The sequence below is a fragment of the Lipomyces chichibuensis genome (genome assembly GCF_038497645.1).
Source record: "Lipomyces chichibuensis strain CBS 12929 unplaced genomic scaffold V1513scaffold_20, whole genome shotgun sequence".
NCBI classification, from domain to species: Eukaryota; Fungi; Ascomycota; class Lipomycetes; order Lipomycetales; family Lipomycetaceae; genus Lipomyces; species Lipomyces chichibuensis.
The window spans coordinates 207749-226708 of record NW_027117472.1 but is presented as its reverse complement, the minus strand read 5'-3'; the positions used below and the strand labels follow the sequence as shown (position 1 = coordinate 226708).

Genomic DNA, 18960 nt, shown 5'->3' with positions numbered 1-18960 from the left:
GCTATTTACATTTTAGTGTCAGGTTGGTGCGGCTGGCAATTGTGTAACAACCCGAACTCCCACTTTCTCACTTTTCCTATACAACATTACCGAGCACACCCTCGCAAAAGGTCAGTACTACTGCGGGATTTTCCTAAAGACGGACGCATGCACTCGTGAGATTTCTTGCGCGTTGTGTTTTAAGTGATTTTGGTTAAGTAAACGCATTTTGCATGTCAACGGACTGATCAACATTACAACCACGATGGAACCAACTACTCCTACACGCGCGGCATCTCCAGACAAGCTATCTCCAATATCACAGAACCTTCCCCATGGTCGGAGCCACCTTGTACCGGCACTTTATTCTTGCGGGCCGTCGAAACGTGTGCATACGTTTACGCCAAGTCAGATCAAATCTGCCCTCAAGTCGGCCGAAGACGTGAATCCTGGCATATCCGCTGGTCAGACCGTCGAGAATGGCGGTTGGAATGATGGCGAGCACACCGAGTTTTCGGGGAAGCGGTGGGTGTGGGTTGCTGATACAGAAAAGGCGTTTGTGAAGGGGTTTGTTACCGGAGAGGACGACGATGGGATGCTACATGTTCGATGCACAGATGATTTGGTATGTAGGTTGTACGTCACCTGTTGATATGTAAAGTGCTAATACGGCCAGGATCGGATTGTCCAGAAGGATGAGGTTGATAAGGTTAACCCCCCGAAATTTGACAAGGCAAACGACATGGCCGAGTTGACTCACCTGAATGAAGCCTCCGTAGTTCACAACCTGGCATCTAGGTATATGGCGGACATGATTTATGTGAGTCAGCTGCTGGTCTGGCCGAGCTCCCACTAATGTGACTAGACATACTCAGGACTCTTCTTAGTGGCAGTCAATCCGTACTGCGGTTTGCCTATTTACAACCACGCATATATTTCCATGTACAAAAACAAGTCTCGTGATGTTGCGCCACCGCATATTTATGCTATCGCCGATCTAGCATTCCGCAATATGCTGGAAATGCATGAAAACCAGTCTATTCTGGTTACTGGTGAATCTGGCGCTGGAAAGACCGAAAACACCAAGAAAGTGATTCAATACCTTGCCGCAGTAACGACGCCGACCAACAAGTCTAGCGAACTAGGAACTATTGAGCAGCAGATATTGCAGGCAAATCCAATACTCGAAGCATTCGGCAACTCGCAGACCGTTCGCAATAATAACTCGTCACGGTTTGGAAAATTCATAAAGATTGGATTTAGTCGGTCTGGACAAATTTCTGGTGCATATATTAACTGGTACTTGCTCGAAAAGTCACGGGTGGTCACACAAAGTCCGCTTGAACGGAATTACCACATATTCTACCAGCTGCTATGCGGCGCTTCAGCGGGTTTGCGCGAGAAGTTCCTATTAGACCAGAAGGTCGGGGACTATGCATACTTGAAGAACGGCCAACGATCAATTCCAGGAATTTCGGACGCGGACGAGTTCAACAAATTGATGCTGGCTTTCAAGATCATGGCATTTTCTGAGCAGGAACAAACCGACTTGTTGCGTGTGATTGCGATAATATTGCACATTGGCAACCTTGAGGTTGGAGCTGAGCGGTCGTCCGGGCAGGCGAAGCTACTGCAGCATGTGCAGGTTGAGAAACTTTGTCATATCATGGGCGTGTCCGTCGACGCCTTTACGAAGGCGCTTTTGCGACCCCGAGTCAAGGCCGGTAGAGATTGGGTTGACCAGTCGCGTACACAAGCACAGGTGCAATTTTCGCTGCATGCGCTCGCAAAAGCGTTGTATGAGCGCGGGTTTGCATACCTTGTCAACCGCATCAACGAGGTTCTGGAGCGAGACAGTGGCAGTACGATGTTCATTGGCGTGCTGGACATTGCAGGTTTCGAGATCTTTGAGGCAAATTCGTTTGAGCAGTTGTGTATTAACTATACGAACGAGAAACTGCAGCAGTTTTTCAATCACCATATGTTTGTGCTTGAGCAGGAAGAGTATGCCAGAGAGAACATTGACTGGCAGTTTATTGATTTTGGACATGATCTGCAGCCTACTATTGATTTAATCGAGAAGTCGAATGTAAGTTTCAATTATAATTTGAAGAGGATATGCTGACGAACATAGCCAATCGGCATTTTTTCGTGCCTGGACGAGGACTGCGTCATGCCTCGGGCAACGGACAAATCGTTCACGGAAAAGCTGCACTCGCTCTGGGATAAGAAATCCGACAAATATAAGCCGTCGCTATTCAAGCAGGGCTTTCGACTTAGGCACTACGCGGCAGAAGTCGACTACTCGACCGACGGTTGGCTCGAGAAGAACAAAGATCCGTTGAATGACAATATCACGCATTTGCTTTCACTTTCCGAAGAGCCGCATATCGCTCAGTTATTTGTCGACGACGTGGAGGGGGATCTCGCGGCTAGGAAGAGAAAGGGATTGTTCCGCACGGTTGCTCAAAGACATAAAGAGCAGCTTACTTCGCTTATGGCGCAGCTGAATTCAACCCGGCCCCATTTCGTGAGATGTATTCTCCCGAACCACGAGAAGATGCCGAGGAAGATGGATAGTGTGCTCGTGCTAGATCAGCTGCGATGTAATGGTGTGTTGGAGGGCATTCGGATTGCAAGAACCGGATTCCCAAACCGGCTTTCGTTCGCGGAGTTTAGACAGCGGTATGAGATTCTTGCTGCACAGGGCGCGGGTGCGAGAGGGGCACTTGCGAAAGCAACCGCGACGGGGTATGTTGACGGACAACGGGCATGTTCACTTATACTCGAGGCGTTGAAGCTCGACAAGAGCGCTTTTAGAGTCGGTATCACCAAGGTATTTTTCAGAGCGGGCGTGTTGGCGGAGTTGGAAGACCAGCGAGAGAAGCTGGTGCGGACAGTCATTACCTTCATTCAGAGTCGAGTGCGCGGGTACTTGCAGAGACGGTACGTTAATAAACGGCTGTACCGCGCTGAAGCCGTGCAAGTTATCGCGCGGAATATCAAAGCGTCGCAGACTGATAATCCGTGGTGGAAAGTGTACGTCAAGATGCAGCCTTTGCTTATGGCTCAGCGCGAAACGGTGCAGACTATGGCGCGAGACGGAGAATATCGTAAAGTTGTGGCGCAACTGGCTGATGCTGAGGCAGAGTCTCAAAAAGCGCGGGACCGGTCGCGCAAACTGGAGGCGGAGATGAAAAAAGTGCAGGAGACGCTTGAAAGCGAGCGTGCGCTTGCGATAGATAAACAAGAGATATTGCGACGGTCGCAGACGCGGGAGGCGGATTTGGAGGAGCAACTGGCTGTCGCGCTGGAGGATTTGGACAAGTTGGAAGCGCAGTGCGAGGAGTTGCTTGATGCGAAGCGCAAGGCGGACAAAGAGGTTGAGATGTGGCGAGGAGAGTTGGAGAAGGCCGCACGGATTATCGGGCGGTTGGAGGGAGAGAAGGGTGCATTGGATAAGCGGATTGAGACACTTATAGCAGATTTGAGCAAAAAGGAGGATAAGGAGGGCAAAATTCATGGTGAGATGGAGCAATTGTGAGTTCTACGCGCACCGGGTACATTTAGTGAAGGAAGTTGCTAAGATACTCTATAGAAGTCAGGAGATTCGTCTGCTCAAGGCGATTGTCAGTCAGCGCGAGAAGCAGCTAATTACTGTTGAAGCGAAGTTGAAGAACTCTGACACCGAGCTGGAGAGTCGATTAGAACAGGCTGTGAGTTTGATAGGGTGTTTGCGTTGATGGACTAGAGGCTAATGGAGTTAGAACCTACGGTTTGAGAGCAGCAACAGACAGATGCAGGCTGCTGTGCGAGTAAACCAGGAACTGCGTGAACAGATTATAAATCTCTCACAGACGACCAGTAAGTTCGAAGGAATTATGAAGAAGAAAGAAGCGGAAATAATTGTGCTACGGGCCGAATTGAAACAGGAAAGTGGCGGGCGAGAGAAATTGGAGAACGAAAAGGCAGCGCTGGAGCGGGAATTGGAGGTTGTGGCGAAGCGGATTGAGATTGTGGAGGACGAGAGAGCGAGCTTGCGCAAAAGAATGCGGGAGGTTGAATTAGAGCGGGAGGCATTCCGCGGACGGTTACGGCAGAAGGACGAGGAAGATGGGCAGACGCGGGCGAAACAAGCACTCATTCGGAAAGAGGAGATGAAGATTTTGCGGGAGCGAGTGAATGAGGCTGAGAGGAGCTTGAGAATGGTGGCGGATGTGCTCGATAAGATGGGCAGTAACAATAATGGGAGCTGCGGTGGGAGTCCGCGGAAGGTGTTAAGTGAGAACGTATCGGTTAATTGATTTTGAAGTGTTTTGATTTCCTCTTTAGAATGGTCTTAATAATAACAATGCGAAATGTAGCGTGTATATAAGGTCATCGATGAGATTATTGAATGCCTAGAGCGACTTCGCTTTCTTCCCCAGAGGGTGAGTGCTGTGTCGAAAGGTCCTATGATTCCGGTTATCACCAACGGAATGAAGACGATATAGATGACAGCCGTGGTTAGATTATCTCCGACAGCCCCTTAGTCTGGGCGTGGTGTTAGACCCGACGAGCGACGATGGCGCTAGTGCAAGCGCGGCGGCGGAAGGCCATGGCAATCGGATATGTAGTCGCTTTTTTGTCGACTATGGTACACAAGCTTCGTCGACAACGACAGATGAGAGATTACATCCGTTTGAGGGTGCTACGAATAGAATATGAAGTAGGAAATATTTTCGGTCCTGACCGAGGTGGCGTCGAGACATCGGCCAGAGTTAACTTGTTGCCAAATTACTTGTCATGGTACTAGAGTGGCACAGGCTTTCTCGTGCGATCTCCGACCGGCCAAAACAACCGAATTCATATATAGATGGGAGCGTATAATCGTAGCAACAGGCTAAATGGAGTACGATCGCACGCATGAGAATGCTATATATATAGGTGTATGGTTAGTAAAACTGTCAGTTGAGGAACATTCGATGTGCGGGGGTTCTAGTCGACACAAGTCCGAAAAAAGGTTACCGGCGACGGAAGCCCGACTGTGAGACGAAGCCCTCGTTTGGTGGAAAGATGTGTGAGGATTATACAGATAATTCTGTGAGTACTATATGATTCCTAAGTCCGTTGACATTTAATTTTAAGAATATTGACATGAGGACTCGTCGGTGGACCAACGTGATCTTATGTCCAATCCTGCACCCCGTCCGAGCCTCTACGACCAATGAAAACTTTTACAATCGATAAAGAGACGTATTACCAAGAACCAAAGGCAAAGAAAGCACTCAAGCATCCGAGCGGAAGGAACATAGCCTGAATGACCGATGTCCAATGACGGGTTCCGGCGGAGGCCCCGCGACAAAGTTCGGCGGTCGCCAATGAAGCTAGTATCGGTACGACACCCTCAGGGACAAGTTCATGACAGAATGATGCCAAGCTGCTTAGCTGCTTGGAGCTATGCTGAAAGCGGTCCGTACTTCCGGGCGAACATGAGGATGTGCTGTTGTGGGGACAGGAAGAGTCGGCAAACCCAAATAATAAGCCTCAGCCGTTGGGTGGTCCATGCGCACGGCAACACTGACGCGTCATTGCCGATTGCCGGCCGTGTTGGCGACCTTGGCAGTCCAAGCCCCTGCACTGATCGTGTCGAGCAGTGTCGAGCAGTGTCGAGGCTCCCCGTTGCGTGTCGATGTTCCATTTGTCTCGTTCTAGTATGAACCGAAACTCCGCTGCCCTCCACCATCACAACCCACCCTGTCAGCCTCCTATCCCACCACCCGCCAACCGGCCATATTCTCTTCTTCTTCATTCTCTAGTACTTCTTACTCGGATCCCATCCCCTCCCTGTTTGGTGTTATCCACTGCAGCCTTGCTCACCACCAAGCAGTATATTTCGCTGACACGACTCTGAGCCGCACACGGCTGACTCCGCAGAAACCTTTTTTGCCCAATATGAACGCCGCTGACACTGCCCGCACCAAAACCACTTGCACCGCAAACACTCCGCCGTCCGACGACGAAACAGTCGAAACAGGCATCCGCATACTCCGCGACATGTTGGCCGCCGTCCGCGTATGCAATCCTGACAATTCCGACGAGCGCGACACCTGCTCTCTTCGGAAAGTCCAAAGTGAAGACAGTTACAAAGGTTTGTACTCATTCTCTATCTATCTGCTCCTGCAGCTGCCAATATTAACGGCTCCAGATAATACAAAGTTGTCGTTCGAGCCCGATTTCACGGACCGCAGGTGTCCAACGACCACTCGTGCCGTTAAGAAGCTCATGTACAAAATGCATCGCCGGAATGCCAATGGTAGTGAACTGGACGTCCTAACCGCGACGTCCACGAATACCACGTCCATGACTGGCGTCACCTTGACCAACAGCATTGTCGAGAAAATGAAGACTCTGAGAATTTGTCCAAGCAAGGAAGGTGTGTATCATGGTTATTATTTCATGATTTGGATTAAAAATCATACTGATTATGGTGAGATCTGGAAAAGCAGTCTTCTGAACCCGACAAACCCACTGTCGAATGCAACCGATTGACCTTTGCCCAAAGACTGCGTGCTCTTGTCCCGAAAATGCCTCGCCATGAACTTAACGTGAAATCCGAGCACACTGATCGATCTCACCACACGAAGAAGTGCAAAAAGCACTTCTTCGTCGCGACACTCCACCATAAAGTCCAGACATGCGTTGACAAAGTCAACCGAGGCGGGGTGGCTGTCCTTGCGATGACGTCGACGTTGTCAAGTACTGCTCTAACGGGAAATTTGACCCAGAAAATGGATGAGGTCAAGATTAAAGTCGAGCCTGACGCTCCTGTATTTGCGTCTAACTTCACGACCCCTGCCCCAGCCCCAGTGCCACCGCCGGCCAGTCCGTCACACTGGCCATATCCTTCGGCGGCGACTGTCAGTATAGCGAAACGGCTGTCCGCGGAACCACAGGATGCGCAGGATATCTCTGAGGTAACGAACAACCATTTGAATTCGCGCTACATAGTATCTGACAGGACGGACTACAACCACGACGAAGACGGTGAGGAGGGACCAGTGTTGGAACCCAAACTCTCACCAGTCGACAAAGCTGCTGAAGGAGTGTCGGATGACGAAATTGATATGGACGAATTCGGTAAATTCTTTGAGGAGCAGGAAGAAATCGGCAATCTTTGTTACCTCAACTTTGATGAAGACTTGGCATCAACATCATCTTCGTTTCCATCCACGCAAGAAGTGCCTACTGCGGCCAAGGAAACGGCAGCAGATCTGGAATGGGCACCTCTACGTCCTCTCGCTGTTGAAGGTGTTACGGCCCCAACGACCAACAGATACACCACGTCATTCGCACAACAAGTTCTCATACACCACCGATTCCAGGGTCCCCTAGATTCTGTCGAAGCCTTGAACGTGTTCAACAATCTCATGCGCTCCGGTGTGCCACTCTTCGGTCCTCCCGTTTCTTTATCCGCGACCAGCGCGACCGCTGTCACCGAGGACGCAGTTACAACAACAGCGCCGCTGGTCACGGTCGCAGCCGGCAAGCCAGCCGTTATCCATATCCCTACTTTTGCGGCATCCGCAACAACCGTAGCAACAAATTCTTCCGCCTTCGTTCTACACGAGCGTCCTCCGTCGCCGCCACTCGAGCCCGTCAACTCTCACGACAGCGAGCTGATCGCCGACTTCGGACTCGCTGGACCGTCGACCGTTACTGCGCGTATTAGTGGCCCTAGAGCCTCGTCCGTTCCGGACTCTGTTGACCCGCTTGTTCAACGGTTTATGGCAATCGGTGGCATTGAGAGGCTATTCCCTGGTCTCGCGACAGACTGGAATTTTGCGGGAAGGATGCAAGAATCATCGCCAAATTTTGACCATCAAATGACAAACTCTGTCCATGGTATTAACTACATCCCAACCAGTCCCAATGACCCCATGAGCATTGCGCGACTGACGAATCCGAATCCTCCTTCAGAATCAGCCGGATCGTCAAGCTATGCGGCTACCACAATGTCCAGTTCTGCCGGGTCAACGCCGACAAGCTTGAGCTCGGGTTCGAACGGGTACAGCACGAACGGCAGCGGTCTCAGCAGTATCAACTCGCTCTTGCTGGGCGCGGCGACTTTCGCAGCTGGGTATCCCGGAGACTTGCAACGATACCGACGACGGAGCAGCACGACCAGTACCGGTTCTCGCTCGCACGAAGCTGAGGACGAGGATGAAGAGGTCAACAATAGCGCGTCCTCTAATACAGACCACGGGCCAAATTACACGACGACAAGCAACTCAAGTATCGCCAGCGGCCCTCTACCTTGGTGGCATGGTCCGAGGGTAGACGCGGTTTCTGTTCCGCCCAGCCCGAATTACCATCCACATCAGTCTCTGCAATATCACCAGAATCTCGCACACCAACAACAACCGTTTCTACCTGGAGTTGGCGGGCCGCAGCGTATCCGCTCACGAAAACAGCAATGTCCGGAGTGCAATGGGTGGTATTCCAACCTATCGGCGCACTGCTCGACACACTTATCCTACGCGTCCCGACCACATTCCTGTACCGTCTGCGGCCGCGGATTCTCCCGCCCGAATGACCTTCTCCGTCATCAAAAGTCCCATCAAGGAGACGCGCCTTTCTACTGTCCTTATCACGCCACCGACAGGCGGTGTCATCCATCTGGGGGATTTTCGCGATGCGACACGTATAAGAATCACTTGAAGTCTATGCATTTCGACTATCCCGCCGGCACGAAGAAGAAAGAACGACAAGGCGCAGGAGGGAAATGCGGGGCTTGTTTGATGGAGTTTCAGAATGTAGATGAATGGATTTCGGCACATGTCGAGAGTGGTCGGTGTAAGTTTTTGCAATGATACTGAGCTCTGCTCGCCATTGTTGCTGTGGTTGCAAATAGACATGTGTTGAGTGTGGGATACGCAAACCGGAGTTTATGGGCCAGAAAAGAAGGCGATGATTTTGTAATTTTAGATGGCTTTGTTTTGCATCGTGATCGTCCCGTTTACATGTGTACACACTGTTATGCAGCGTAATTTTGTTTCTCTTTTGGGAATGGAATGTCGTGATTGCTAGGCATACAAGAACTATTATACCTTTATCGATGAGACGGATACATATTTTGTCGCCGTTATTTTAAATCCTCGGCTCAGACAAAGCCTCATCTTGAAAGAGCTAGAAGCGGACGAGAACTCTGGCGCGCCCTTATCATTAACGATCTCCGCGAAAAGCTTTATTTGATGGATTCGCCAACTGACAACGATTCCCCTGTTACGACTTTCGCCAGGGTACAATGACAGCCACTTTGGGAGTCTCGGATGCTTCCAGCGGCCAGACTGCACTTTCTGACATTGAACGATATTTTGATAGTCCCTAAAGCTGCCTAACAAAAAGGAGACTGGTGTCTCTTACTATACCTAATACCTGTATACCCAAATAATTGGGGTTTTTCGAGGCGTACAATGGATTAAATGCATATTTTTATATCTAGATATCAAGTAGCAGACGGGTTGATTCAGGTGGAGTAGTCGTGTTGATCACGTGATTCGGGAATCCGAGCTAATCTTTATTAAGTTAGGGCAATATTCTGTCGATAATCGAGTCGATATATAGTCGACTTAATTGTCGAGGAGGCTAAGGTCAACCCCCTGCGGATATTTTATCGGCGAAATTTTGCGGCTGAACAAATAACGCCGATATCGCCGATATCGGCAAATGGGCAACAGCCTTACTGCCCTTTACAAAGCACAAGTCTAACCGATTTACAAGATTTTGCGAATTCTATTTCGTGACGTGTGGTGAACCTCGAGCTTAATACAACAATGCATTCATTTCTATGCTATTAACATCAACTATCTTTGCTATATTCCAACTGAGTCGCGGTCTCGGAACGGACAAGCCCTGTTGCACTTGTTTACATTACATATCGGATCGATTTCCTCGGCATCTTGGATGGCATGCACTTTGGGGGAACAACGACTGACGTTGCATATCTATACTCTGGCAGCGCCTTTTTAATTGTGCAGTTTATACTTGTTTACCTGCCGCTCTGTATTCGCATCCCGAAGCATCCTATTTGCGTGGCCGACATATGTTAACATTGGAATTGGCAATTGTATCAGGCCCATATAAAATTCTCTTACTCCCATTCAAAATAATCGTAAGAGTGACTCGTTTTAAAGTGAGTTACTAAGACAATTATGGCACAATCTCTCAGATGGTTACGTCTACCATTCTCAGGTGGCAAAAATCTCTCGTTGCGAGTCACTTCGCAATCTCTGTCAATGGCGAGTGTGTGTGACCTAGAGGTTATATAAGTCAAGTACCGTGCTTTTTTCCTGTTCATTCCCCAGCGTGTTCATGTACATAAATTGTAGCAATCAACGGGCTTCAAACAAAAAAAGTGTCGTTACCACGATTCGGGATAATATTACCGTCTCTTCTGTAATTATAATAGCGGATGATAATAATTCTTGAATGGGAAACCTAATGGCGACAGCGACAAAGTTTAATACTAAAATATTGAACTCATCAGGTCTACTTTGCGGCGGTCATGCATTCCAATGACGAATACAGGACAAACGAATGTGCATTTGTGTAACTTCTATCTGTACTCTACATGTAGCGTCATGATCATCTTCATCGCAACAAAGCAAACGTCAAAATTTTTCCGCATCATAGATGAGAACACACGAATCCATCATTATTTCCGAATCTATCACTTTGTAAAGATAAACGCCATACCATACTAAATCCTAACTCCCAGCCAACGTGGACACACACAAAAGGAAAATTATGCCTCCTTCTCGTCGCCAAAAAGAGTACGCCCCTTATTTCTAAACGCGCTAGAAATAAGCTCGCCAGTCCGTTCCATAGTCTTTCCAAACTGCAATCTATTCGAATTTGCATTCGTACTCATGACTGTACTTCCTGTGGCAACCATAGCGGCAGCGGAAGAGGTGGACGGGGAGAACGTCTGTGTATGCGCAGCGACACTGTCTGCCATGTCGCGACTGGCCACCATTCCGGGCATACTAATCGCGGTTACCGGGCCCGAGCTGCCCAATACGATTCCGTCACTGGAGAAATTTCCCCCGGTCGAAGCAAACGTGAGCTTCTTTGGTGGAGGAGATTGGGACATCGATCTCCGGCTCGTGCCCACTGGTGATCGTGATGACGATTTGACTGTGCGGAAAGATTGTGGCGAGGATGAACGGGTTGAACGCTTGACCACCCTTTCCTCATCCTCATCATCTGCGTCGAGATCGCGATGGGGATCGGAATCAAGAGTTTCGCATTCGGCATTCACGCTATTACTCTTAACTTCCACATTCCCGTCATTTGTGTTCTCTTCGCCATCTTGTTTCCGAGCCTTGTTGCTCTCGTCACAGATACTGGTCGACGAGGAAGACCAAGATGAAGCCTTGGATTCCTCTTCAAAAAAATTGTCCACATTCAACTTGACACTCACCAGACTCACCGGAACCGACAGATATTTTTCCAACACATTCAGCACTTGCGGTATAACAATCTTCTGCACGTCTTTGCCCCATATAATATCCAAATGCTCATGATCCTCAACAGGAATCGCGACCGCATGCCTCGGTAACTCTTTCAGCATTGCATCGATGTCAACTAATGAGTCCGCCGTGCCATACATCAAATATATCGGGCTGCGTATATTCCGGGTTGGGAATTGGGCGACTTTATAAAACGCCTGACCGTATAATCGGACTGGAGAACTCGGCTCGTCATCGAACATTTGGAAACATGAGTGTCGCATGATTTGGAACCAGTGCACAACAGTCTTGACGGACGCGAACGAGTACAGGTGCGCGTAGGCGGCGACTTTCTGATGGAAGGAAATGTGTTTGCCGTGCCAGTTGAACAGGAAAATTAGTGACCTGTCGATTAGTCGGACAAACAGCGGTGGATCTAAACAATCAGCTGAGGCAAAATTAAACAAAGCAGACTAAAACTTACACATAATACTCTGCCAAAATATGGCACTCGATAAAATCGCCTTGCGTCCGAAAAAGAAAAACATAATCGTTGGCGAAGCCTTAATCAGTGCATCAACAATACCAATACTTAGTCCTCCAGGCGCCATTGCAGGCGCGAGCGCTACAAACACCTTCACCTTGTCGTTCAACCCGGGGTGCAAACTCAGCGCCGCAAAAGCCTGTGCGCTGCCCTGAGAAAAGCCGATATATGCGAGATTCTTTTGGCAGGTGGTCGAGAGGATGTAGTCGATCGTGTCGGGAATGTCGTAGAGTGCGAATTCGTCCATGGAGAAGTTCCAGAACGCACTTTCAGTGGATTGGAGGAAGACATGTTTCTTCGAGTACTTATTACCGCGATTGTTTCCGAGCTTTCATAAACATCAGTATAGACATCAAACAAGAACGTATTACTGCGAACACACCCAAACATCGTAACCGCGCTCCACTAACAAAAACGGTAGGCACCGTTTCGGATCAGTAAGACAGACCCACACTTCACTATTCATCAGCAAGCCATGATGCAAGTACACTATCGGCTTTCCCTTCGGCAAGACTTCATTCGCCACCTCGCGTTTTGACTGATAAATCCTATGCACGCCCAACAAGTATCCGTCCGTAGTCTTGACGATGTGCTCCTCAACGCGGTATCCGTAAATTTCACATATATCAACGAATCCCCCCGCACTGCAAATTTCCTGCACGATTGTCCTTTCCTTTGTCACGGTCGGGACGAATTTAGCGTACATCCGTTTTGTAACATCCTCGCATAGCACAATGATTGGCGATGGGAGACAAGAGGTGACGAAGCGCAGTATGGACTCGAGGATTACCAGACACAGACCGAAGATAAGCGGCGGCCATTCCCGTAGCTTGAGCCGACCTAAGAGCGGGAGTGGCATCTTCGTGAATTGTCGCAGTCAAACGCACCAGGCAGGGCGGATTGAAATAGCACTAGTGGACCAGGAGAAATACTGATCTCAAGGCTGCGTAAAATGGCATAAAGAGGGAAAGTTTAGCAGACAACGCGCGGATCTTGTCTATGATTGACGTCAGACTAGATCGCGAATAGTGTAGGAAGACTAAGCTGGGTTAAGTACATCTGGCCCGACAATATAGGACTGTAAAACGATCGGCTCAATAAGACCTATAAGTTGCGGGTCAGGACAGAGCAATCTTCCATATCACACTTATAAATACAAAGCACACAAACCCTATGTTGTCGGAGACAAGTTACGGACGACAAAATTTTGAACCACCTCCAGTCCAGCAGTATCATTCCACCTCGCCAAGTCGACATACTCGTAGGAAATTAACCAAACGAGAAGCGTGCCATTTTCAAATAAAATTGATATTTTCATATCATGGAACGAAAAATTGACCGAGATTTGCTAGATTTGGGCGAACCACTTAGCACAAACTTACCTAATACAAATGTGAAACAGTTTTGCATTTATGCCATAAAGTTGCTTATTTTATGGTAGCCAGCCTCGAGCCACTCATTTTTCGTCAAACGGCATTTTGCTCCCCTTCGTGCCTTTGGATCGACGTACTGAACATGTTATCGCGCGGTTTAAGAATGACAGGATTTTGCGCCAAACATTTGTAGCTATCAGGATTTTCAAGTCACAAAAGTGCGTGCGTTTGGGCAAGGACTACGGTGACCCAACAATTAGTTTGCAATTTCCAGTTTGTTCGTGCTGATCTCCTGTCGAGTACCATCCGGCTATCCCTGCCCATTGTGTTACTGGTGTAAATAATCACATTGCACAGTCGCAGATCCCTCGTAATTACCAACAGGTGTACGAACTTAAATGGAAAGCTTATCATCTGGGCAATTTTGAATGGCACAATTGGCATTTTCCCGTCGTCGTTCGTTTCATCAATGTCGTCGCCGGTTCAGATATATTGCATTGAGTCTCCATGACAGACAATGCATTTCAAAGCAACATATGTAATCTATGTCAGCAGCATCCGGGAGATTTTCTGGAAGCAAACTGCTGCTTGACAAAGATCGAAATAAAATGTTCGACTACAAATTGTCATTGAGCACGAATTCAAACTCGAATTATCGAATATTTTTCGTCGTTATTAGTTGTTATACATAAATGACAAAACCCACTGCATAAAATTTCCCATCTTTTAGTATGTTAGATATAGACCTTGGTTTTATTCGTATTACGCCACAGAAAGATTGATACTGTTTATGTATTGGCCATGAAAGATGTGTCGCGCAAACAGCGGTGATACCATATTTATGCCTGAACCTTCTTCTCCAAGACGGCAAGGAGAGTACTAGCATCAGCTGCGAATTTTCGAATGCCGTCACTAGACATTGTTAATAAGCAGTAACAACATATTCGATCAACAAGAACTTACGAAAGCTTCTCAGTAGCCATCTGGTCTTCGTTGAGCTCGAATCGGAAAGAAGCCTCATCGTCGATGAACGATACCTTCGCGATATCGAGGGTAGCCGCACCAGAGGCGTCCAGCTTCTGGGGAACGGGCTCAGTGGAGTTGTAGAGTTCCTCAAGGAGGGAGGGGGCGATGGTAAGGAAGTCACATCCAGCGAGCTCCTTGATCTCACCAGTGTTACGGAAAGAGGCACCCATAACGATGGTCTTGTAGCCAAACTTCTTGTAGTAGTTGTAGATCGTCTGAACGGACTTGACACCGGGGTCCTCAGCGCCAGAGTAGGTCTTGCCAGTCGCAGCCTTATACCAGTCAAGGATTCGGCCGACAAATGGGGAGATGAGGGTGGCGTTGGCCTCAGCAGCGGCTACGGCCTGGACGAAGGAGAAAAGTAGAGTAAGATTGGTGTGAATGTTGTACTTGGCCTCGAGCTCACGCGCAGCCTGGATTCCCTCGTAAGTGGAGGCGATCTTGATGAGGATACGGTCCGACGAGATGCCGATTGACTTGTAGAGGTCGATGATCTTGAGAGCCTTCTTGATGGTACCCTCCTTGTCAAATGAAAGACGGGCGTCGACCTCAGTGGAAACTCGGCCTGGGACGATCTTCAAAATCTCCTTGCCGAACTCGACGAGAAGACGATCAAGAGCCTCGGAGGCCTGCTCAGCAGGGGTGGCGCCGTGGGCCTTGCCATACTCGACAGCGACATCGATGAGCTTGGCGTACTCAGCTTTCTTCGCGGCCGCAAGAATCAAGGATGGATTGGTGGTAGCATCCTGGGGTTTGTACTTAGCGATTGCTGTGGCGAGAGTTAGCAATCAATGTTTCTGATACAAGCTGCATAGGCAGCGATGACGCCATAGGCGTGAAGAACTTACACTCAAATTCGCCGGAATCGGTGACGACGACGGTGCCGGAGGCTTTGAGCTGGTCAAGAGAAGATGCCATTGTCATTTAGTAGATGGAAGTGATTTGGAGCAGATTAATTGAATGGTTATGACTGAGGAAGGAAGAAGATTTCGGGCGGTATATGAATATATGGGGACGGTCAGGAGGTTTGCCGGCTCGGGCGAGTGCTGGCCGTAAGCGTGGGCGCTTCAAGCCAGACTGGTCGCTGAGTGGCGGCGGCCCCCGCCAACGCCTGCACGAGCTCTCACTCAAACCGTGCAAAATACACTTCATAAGCCAATGTCGTGAGCACATGTGTTGAATTATACAGGCACCTGCTCGAACTATGAGGCAGACAACAATCGATAGATCAGTCAGCAATTTATTGTTATTAGTTTCATATACTGCCTACTCCTGGTACTCCACGTATATTGGGATGGTCGCAGAAACTGCTGGCCTCTTAAGCGTAGCTTCGGATTGGCGCTGCCCGAGATCGGTTGGGACAGTCCCGCTCCCAATTTGATTCTAGAGCACAGTATCACTGTTTATTCGGCTGTTCTCTTAACCGTGTGAGATTGCCAGTCATGTCTGTCGTCTGCAGCAAAAGCATAAGATCTTCGCCTTCCGCGTTTTGCCGAAGTCGCGTTATAACATATCGTGGCCAGCCGTAACGATTTCCTCCCGGCTGATCTTCATTTTCACACGCAGTATCACCGTCGACCCAGTCCACTGTCTCAGGATTGGCATTAGAAAAATGTTCTGCTTCTTAGTACCACTTCAAGTTGCTCTGCAGATTTGGTTTCCTAGCTGCGAGGTAATCTTGCTTAATTAAACATAGCGTTGCTCTGGACAACACCGCCATCAAGGCGAAATAAGCTGTTCGTACGCCGCTTTAGACCCGCGGGCTTGAAGTCATATCGAGGTCCGACTGAACGGTGTCATGGCAATTGGATTTCAGTTGCAGCCTGTCAGTTAGTTACATTCAAAGAAGCTAGGATAAGACAGTATATTTCACAATGTATTTAAGCGGTTCAAATCAATCTATATATGACGCTGCGGATAATGATCAGTATTTATTATCGATTCACAATTCACAATTAATTACAAACGCGATGACGAATCTATAGTATAACTCAGACTTTTAAATGCAAAAAGTTCATCCTCATCTTCATCATCCTCGGCATGATTTTCTTGTTCACTACGTACTTTTCTGCCTTTAAAGCTTCCCTTTTTTTGGTCTCCATATGAACTGGTATTGGTTGTCGATTTCTTTACTGCATCGAGGCCATGGTTGGTCAGGTCACCTAAGCGCTTTCGATCAAGCGACACTGTCATAGAGAGCTCGTCAGCCACTTCAACAAAATCAGGGAAATCCCGGCCCGTCAGTTCCCAAGCTAGATTAGACGTCGTGCATGCTCTAGATTTCTTCGCTGGGTGGTCGTCTAGGTTGGATGACCCGAGTCTCTTTCTCCCTTGCAAAGGCGACGCGTTCTCAAATTCGTCACTGTCATCTAGATAGTCAAATTCTTCTTCGTCCGACGGTGTTGTCGTTGACTTCGACCTGGTGAACCAATTCGGTCTCGGCCGGTCGACTGTACAGCCTCCCGTGGCCGGAGTAGACAGTAACCTGAAATATTTATCACGAATCCTACGATTTGATCTCGGCGTCAACTTGATGACTGATGATGGTGGTGGCAGCATATATAGTAGTCTCGATGCTCCAGATTGACTTGCAACAGTGACTGGTGACGTCGGTATTTGAGAGTGTACTTCGCATATTGCTGGCGAGATCATACAAGATTTCGTTTGGCTCGATATATTGCCGATAGTTGATTGCTCATCGTCGGTGGCTTCCAGCTCATCTGCTTCTATATCACTGAGAGAATCCGTGACACGCCCGGCCAATTCATCTTCGCTCTCGTCGTCAGAAATCAACGAAAACACATGACTGCTGTTCTCCTGCACCTCAACCCACTCCTCGAGACTCTCATCATGCACCCAATTCTTCGTCCGCAAACCTCTATCCAACTGCATCGCACATCTCTCCACATCACCCCGCCATCGCAACAGCTCCTTGTCTCTAGACTTTGCCACGAACAGAGTTGCTAATGCGACAGCGAATTTCGGCACATTTCGCAGAATACGCTCGATGATCGGCCTAACTTGTCCTTCAAGGTCTGTATAAATATCAAGCAAGGCTACGCGGAGTCTCGAGCGAATTCTGAAACTTGCGGATGGGGTTGTTGAAGGTGCGTGGAAATATTGAACGAATTCGTCGTTAATGTACCCCAAGTAGAACTGATGAATACAGAGTAACTGCCAGACGCTCGTGAATCTCGCCTTAGCCGGGCCAATTGTATTGATCACTCTTGTGATGAATGATAAGTCGAAGACAGCTGGGTGCCGACAGATAACGCTGGAGATGCCGAGCATCGCCGATTCGACTTGCTTGAACTGCGGATGGCTTGATCTGCGAACTTCACGGCGGCCCGTTGCGAAGATATGGCAAAGCATGTTACGGAGAATAATTTCTATGTTGTAGATAGGGTTGGCTAGAAGACTGTTCAGAATCTCGAGAAGGTTTGAGTGTACGATCTGTGCCACGGTTAAATTCGTCATAATATATTGTAGCAGAATGTATGGCGAGCTTTTCACTAATTTGCTGAGATTGCAAAACATGTCGTAATTCACGAGAATATCATCAATCGCGGTAACCTCCAAAAAACTTCTCAACAGCAATAATCCCTGTGCCACTATTAGTTAGCTCGATACCTGTAAACAGCCAAGCAAATACACACCATATCAAATGCTTCCATCTCAACACAGTCCACTATCAGAGCCGGCAACAAAGCTCTACAAAATTCCACGTCACGCGCAACAAGCGAGACACCGTGCCCAATCGCTATGAATCGCTTATAATACTTCAACACCTCCATGCCGTCATACCAATCGTCTTCCGACACGGTGCCGAGAGTATACACGACACATTTCCCTAGCTCTATCGCTGATTTCTGGGCAAGAGTTGCAGGACTTTCATATGTTTGCAACATGAAATGGTGGAACGCGTGGAATATAGAACGATAGGCTGCGTACACGTCAGGAGTCGTTTTGTCGCGGAGAGAAAGCAATAGGTTGTCTGCACAATATTGACTGGATTTATCAGATTCCTGCACCGAGGCTTCGTGCCGCGATGGCAGCGATGATGATTTTGATTGCGATTGAGACAATTTTACTGAATATGTCTTGATATTGCCCGAATGCTTCCGGTAATTTTTCTCCCACGCTGCCGTTTGCCCTGCAATATTGCCGTTACCGGACAAAGAATTACCATGTCCTCCGGCATTATTCAACAAAGATGGATACGATCCGATCAGATTGCGCAGGAACTGTAGCTTTGAACTAAGTGGTCGGAGAACACGGTGACATTTTCTTGTCGTCCACAAATGCTTAGGCGACGTCGTAACTACCATCGCGTAGTTGATCCGGTCCGTCTCTTATCCCCCCAATCACAAAATTTAGTTGCAAGTTTCTATCGAGAGCACATTCGGTTGGTGTTATTGATGTTGCTTTGTTGCACCTGATTCTACGCGTTGCGCGCGCGTCGAGGGGTTCCGAAGTTGTGCGAAAAACCACGATTTTTTAAAACCCGAACCGCGAAAATTGACTTTTGCTGTAATTGTAAAATCAT

General features: G+C 48.4%; 5 protein-coding genes across 5 annotated transcripts; 2 read left to right on the top strand and 3 right to left on the bottom strand.

The window, feature by feature from the left end:
- Positions 1 to 569: 569 nt before the first annotated feature.
- V1513DRAFT_380708 (P-loop containing nucleoside triphosphate hydrolase protein) lies at positions 570 to 3523 on the top strand (the record flags this gene model as incomplete). Its single annotated transcript, XM_066895046.1, has 4 exons — positions 570 to 608; positions 656 to 799; positions 845 to 2068; positions 2114 to 3523. The coding sequence occupies 4 exons, from the start codon at positions 570 to 572 to the stop codon at positions 3521 to 3523; spliced, it is 2817 nt and encodes a 938-aa protein (XP_066753070.1).
- Positions 3524 to 5711: 2188 nt separating this feature from the next.
- V1513DRAFT_401255 (uncharacterized protein) lies at positions 5712 to 9068 on the top strand. Its single transcript, XM_066895503.1, has 3 exons — positions 5712 to 6109; positions 6167 to 6394; positions 6454 to 9068. The coding sequence occupies exons 1-3, from the start codon at positions 5914 to 5916 to the stop codon at positions 8829 to 8831; spliced, it is 2802 nt and encodes a 933-aa protein (XP_066753069.1). The 5' UTR covers positions 5712 to 5913; the 3' UTR covers positions 8832 to 9068.
- Positions 9069 to 10456: 1388 nt separating this feature from the next.
- Positions 10457 to 13182, bottom strand: V1513DRAFT_446628 (Alpha/Beta hydrolase protein). Its single transcript, XM_066898298.1, has 4 exons — positions 13073 to 13182; positions 12398 to 13012; positions 11956 to 12343; positions 10457 to 11907 (listed from the first exon to the last, which is right to left on the bottom strand). The coding sequence occupies exons 2-4, from the start codon at positions 12872 to 12874 to the stop codon at positions 10766 to 10768; spliced, it is 2007 nt and encodes a 668-aa protein (XP_066753068.1). The 5' UTR covers positions 12875 to 13012; positions 13073 to 13182; the 3' UTR covers positions 10457 to 10765.
- A 702-nt stretch (positions 13183 to 13884) lies between these two features.
- V1513DRAFT_416148 (uncharacterized protein) lies at positions 13885 to 15454 on the bottom strand. The gene is made up of 3 exons (XM_066895834.1): positions 15263 to 15454; positions 14352 to 15183; positions 13885 to 14300 (listed from the first exon to the last, which is right to left on the bottom strand). Exons 1-3 carry the CDS (start codon positions 15336 to 15338, stop codon positions 14228 to 14230), a joined length of 981 nt encoding a protein of 326 aa, XP_066753067.1. The 5' UTR covers positions 15339 to 15454; the 3' UTR covers positions 13885 to 14227.
- Positions 15455 to 16274: 820 nt separating this feature from the next.
- V1513DRAFT_446616 (uncharacterized protein) lies at positions 16275 to 18946 on the bottom strand. The gene is made up of 2 exons (XM_066898297.1): positions 18071 to 18946; positions 16275 to 18017 (listed from the first exon to the last, which is right to left on the bottom strand). Exons 1-2 carry the CDS (start codon positions 18740 to 18742, stop codon positions 16374 to 16376), a joined length of 2316 nt encoding a protein of 771 aa, XP_066753066.1. The 5' UTR covers positions 18743 to 18946; the 3' UTR covers positions 16275 to 16373.
- Between the last annotated feature and the right edge of the window lie 14 nt (positions 18947 to 18960).

Excerpts from the sequence above, each read along its gene's own strand:
- V1513DRAFT_446628 (XM_066898298.1), bottom strand. The coding sequence starts at position 12,874 with ATGCCACTCCCGCTCTTAGGTCGGCTCAAGCTACGGGAATGGCCGCCG. Across the intron at positions 12,344-12,397 it reads AGCGCGGTTACGATGTTTGG|CTCGGAAACAATCGCGGTAA; the intron begins GTGTGTTCGCAG and ends TGTTTATGAAAG. Across the intron at positions 11,908-11,955 it reads ATTTTGGCAGAGTATTATGT|ATCCACCGCTGTTTGTCCGA; the intron begins GTAAGTTTTAGT and ends CTGATTGTTTAG.
- V1513DRAFT_446616 (XM_066898297.1), bottom strand. The coding sequence starts at position 18,742 with ATGGTAGTTACGACGTCGCCTAAGCATTTGTGGACGACAAGAAAATGT. Across the intron at positions 18,018-18,070 it reads AGATGGAAGCATTTGATATG|GGATTATTGCTGTTGAGAAG; the intron begins GTGTGTATTTGC and ends ATAGTGGCACAG.
- V1513DRAFT_401255 (XM_066895503.1), top strand. The coding sequence starts at position 5,914 with ATGAACGCCGCTGACACTGCCCGCACCAAAACCACTTGCACCGCAAAC. Across the intron at positions 6,110-6,166 it reads AAGTGAAGACAGTTACAAAG|ATAATACAAAGTTGTCGTTC; the intron begins GTTTGTACTCAT and ends TAACGGCTCCAG. Across the intron at positions 6,395-6,453 it reads AATTTGTCCAAGCAAGGAAG|ATCTGGAAAAGCAGTCTTCT; the intron begins GTGTGTATCATG and ends GATTATGGTGAG.
- V1513DRAFT_416148 (XM_066895834.1), bottom strand. The coding sequence starts at position 15,338 with ATGACAATGGCATCTTCTCTTGACCAGCTCAAAGCCTCCGGCACCGTC. Across the intron at positions 15,184-15,262 it reads CGATTCCGGCGAATTTGAGT|CAATCGCTAAGTACAAACCC; the intron begins GTAAGTTCTTCA and ends CTCTCGCCACAG. Across the intron at positions 14,301-14,351 it reads ATGGCTACTGAGAAGCTTTC|TGACGGCATTCGAAAATTCG; the intron begins GTAAGTTCTTGT and ends AACAATGTCTAG.